The 2,524-nt window shown below is 46.9% G+C and overlaps 1 protein-coding gene across 1 annotated transcript; it reads left to right on the plus strand.

Annotated features, from left to right (window-relative positions):
- The first annotated feature begins 331 nt into the window (after positions 1 to 331).
- LOC113405412 (olfactory receptor 6C76-like) lies at positions 332 to 1,279 on the plus strand. The gene has a single exon (XM_026646611.1). The coding sequence runs from the start codon at positions 332 to 334 to the stop codon at positions 1,277 to 1,279; it is 948 nt and encodes a 315-aa protein (XP_026502396.1).
- Positions 1,280 to 2,524: the final 1,245 nt, after the last annotated feature.

Raw genomic sequence — 2,524 nt, forward strand, 5'->3', positions numbered from 1 at the left:
TGTTTCCTCTTCTCATTGTCTTCCCTTCCCTGCTCACATTGACTTGTTGTTCTTCCCATCCCAGCCTTTGCCCACAGGGTAAATTTTTATTTGATGTATTGTTCTTTTGTCTTCTTCACTTGTCTTATTTCACCTTGCTTTCCTCTTCTACATTTTATAATTTTTTCCTCCTTATCTCTCTTCCTTTTCATTTTATATTCTCTTCTGATCTTTTCTTTCCTCTTTTCTACTCTTCTGTTTTTCTACTTTTCTTTTCTCCTGTTCATCTGACACATTATTCCCTATTCTCTCCATCCTCCCTCTACCCCGCACAGATAGCTCCAATGTACCCATGTGGAACCAAACCAACGTGACTGAATTCATCCTCATGGGCTTCCTCTACCCCCACCATCTGGAATGCCTCATGGCTGTTGGCTTCCTGGCCTCTTACCTGCTGATCTTGTCTGGCAATATCATGATCATCGCCATCATCCTCTTAGACCGTCACCTCCACAGCCCCATGCACTTCTTCCTCTGGAACCTCTCCTGTTTGGAGATCCTTATTACATCTTCTGTCCTACCCAAGGTGATTGTCAACTTCCTGACGGGTGACAGGTCCATCTCCTACCTGGCTTGTATCACTCAGTGCTACTTCTACTTCCTTCTGGGCTCCAGTGAGTTTGTCCTGCTGGCCGTTATGTCCTATGACCGCTATGTGGCCATCTGCAACCCACTGCGCTACACCATGGTCATGAATGCTCAGCACTGCTTCCAGCTTGTGGTGGGGTCGTGGGCAATGGGGTTCCTGGCCACCATCACCCCCACTATCCTGGTCATCTCCCTGCCCTTCTGCAATGCCAACCAGATCGACCACTTCTTCTGCGACAGCTTGGCCTTGGTCAAGCTGTCCTGTGTGGACACGAGCTTTGTGGAGCTGCTGAGTTTTATGACCTCCTCTGCCATCCTGCTGGGCTCCTTGATCCTGACGGTGGTGTCCTATACCTACATTGTTGCCACCATCTTCAGGATAACATCCCTCTCAGGACGCAAGAAGGCTTTCTCCACCTGCTCCTCCCACTTCATCATCATCACCATGGGCTACGGCAGCTGCATCTTCATGTATGTCCGGCCTTCGGGCAACGACACCTCGCTCAACAAGCTGGTGGCCCTACTCAACACAGTGGTGACCCCTCTCATGAGCCCCTTCGTCTTCAGCATGAGGAACCAGCAGATGAAAGATTCCCTGAGGGCAGCCTTGAAGAGAAGCATGAACTTCTCAAGGAAGCATATTAACTTCTGAATGGGTTTTGTGAGGAGAAAAGAAGGGGAAATTAAACAAGAGTAAAAGTTATAGTACTCTCCTAAGCTATAGTACTCTCCTAAGAAGTGGTAGTTCCCTGTTGAAATCCCTTTTCTCCTAAGGCAGAGTGGGAAATTGAAGCTGGGTCTTCCACCTCCTAGTTGAGTACCCAAATGACTGAACTAAGAGTGATGAATGAGGCATCCTTCTCATTCCCCTGGCCTCTTGCGAAAAACACCTTTGGTGCCTTACCCCAAGAAAGTGTTCACAGCTGACAGATAGGCACCTCCCTGGAATCTCCCATTGGCTAGCCTAGATGAGGAACCCCTGAGCATGCTGGCTTTTGTGAATCCCATTTTTAGGTGCCTACTTCTCCCCATTCATTGTGCAGGGAGCCGGGTGCCTAAACTGAGGCTTTGTGAATCCCTTTGAATTTCTAGGTACCTAAAAATCAGCTGCTTCAATGATCAGCACCGGAACATCTATGTCCCTTTGTGAATCTAGCCCATGTTTTCTTGGTCTATTACTGGGGATCCTAGTTGATCCTGAAATACAAATAATAAATAATAAAGACTATGAAATACATGACAGTTATGTAGGAGTGGTTATGGGGTACACATATTGTGCCAGTGCGATGGTGCAATCATGGTGAAATGGATTGTGCATCATGATCTCTCTCAAGCTAACTCATCGAAATAAGCAACAAAGAGTCCTGTTACACCTTATAGATGTATTGTAGCATAAGCTTTCATGGGTGAATACTCACTTTGTCAGATGCATGTGAGTATTCACCCACGAAAGCTTATGCTCCAATACGTCTGTTAGTCTATAAGGTGCCACAGAACTCTTTGTCGCTTTTTACAGATCCAGACTAACACGGCTACCCCTCTGATACTTGTCATCAAAATAAATGACTCATCTATCTACCTATTGACTCTATCTATTCAGGTGGTGATTTTCAAAATAGTTTGGGGATGCAAAAGTTGTCAACACTTGACTGACTAGAGGTCAGGATTCTGACCTATATACCTTCTCAGGTTGGTCTGGGGTTTGAGGGCCCCACTGCCACAAGGCCCCACCAATTGGCTCACGCTCCCATGGGACCTGCACGGAGCCCTAGATTGAGACCGACAGACAGATGGGAGTGTGGGCAGGATGCAGAAGGTGTCATGGGGGCTGGAGATAAAACCAAACACTTGTGACAAATGCCTTGGGAAGCGTGGTTTCAGGAGATATTGACAGTTG

This window comes from Terrapene carolina, unplaced genomic scaffold (assembly GCF_002925995.2).
Source record: "Terrapene carolina triunguis isolate 2854851 unplaced genomic scaffold, T_m_triunguis-2.0 Scaffold35683, whole genome shotgun sequence".
Classification (NCBI taxonomy): domain Eukaryota; kingdom Metazoa; phylum Chordata; order Testudines; family Emydidae; genus Terrapene; species Terrapene triunguis.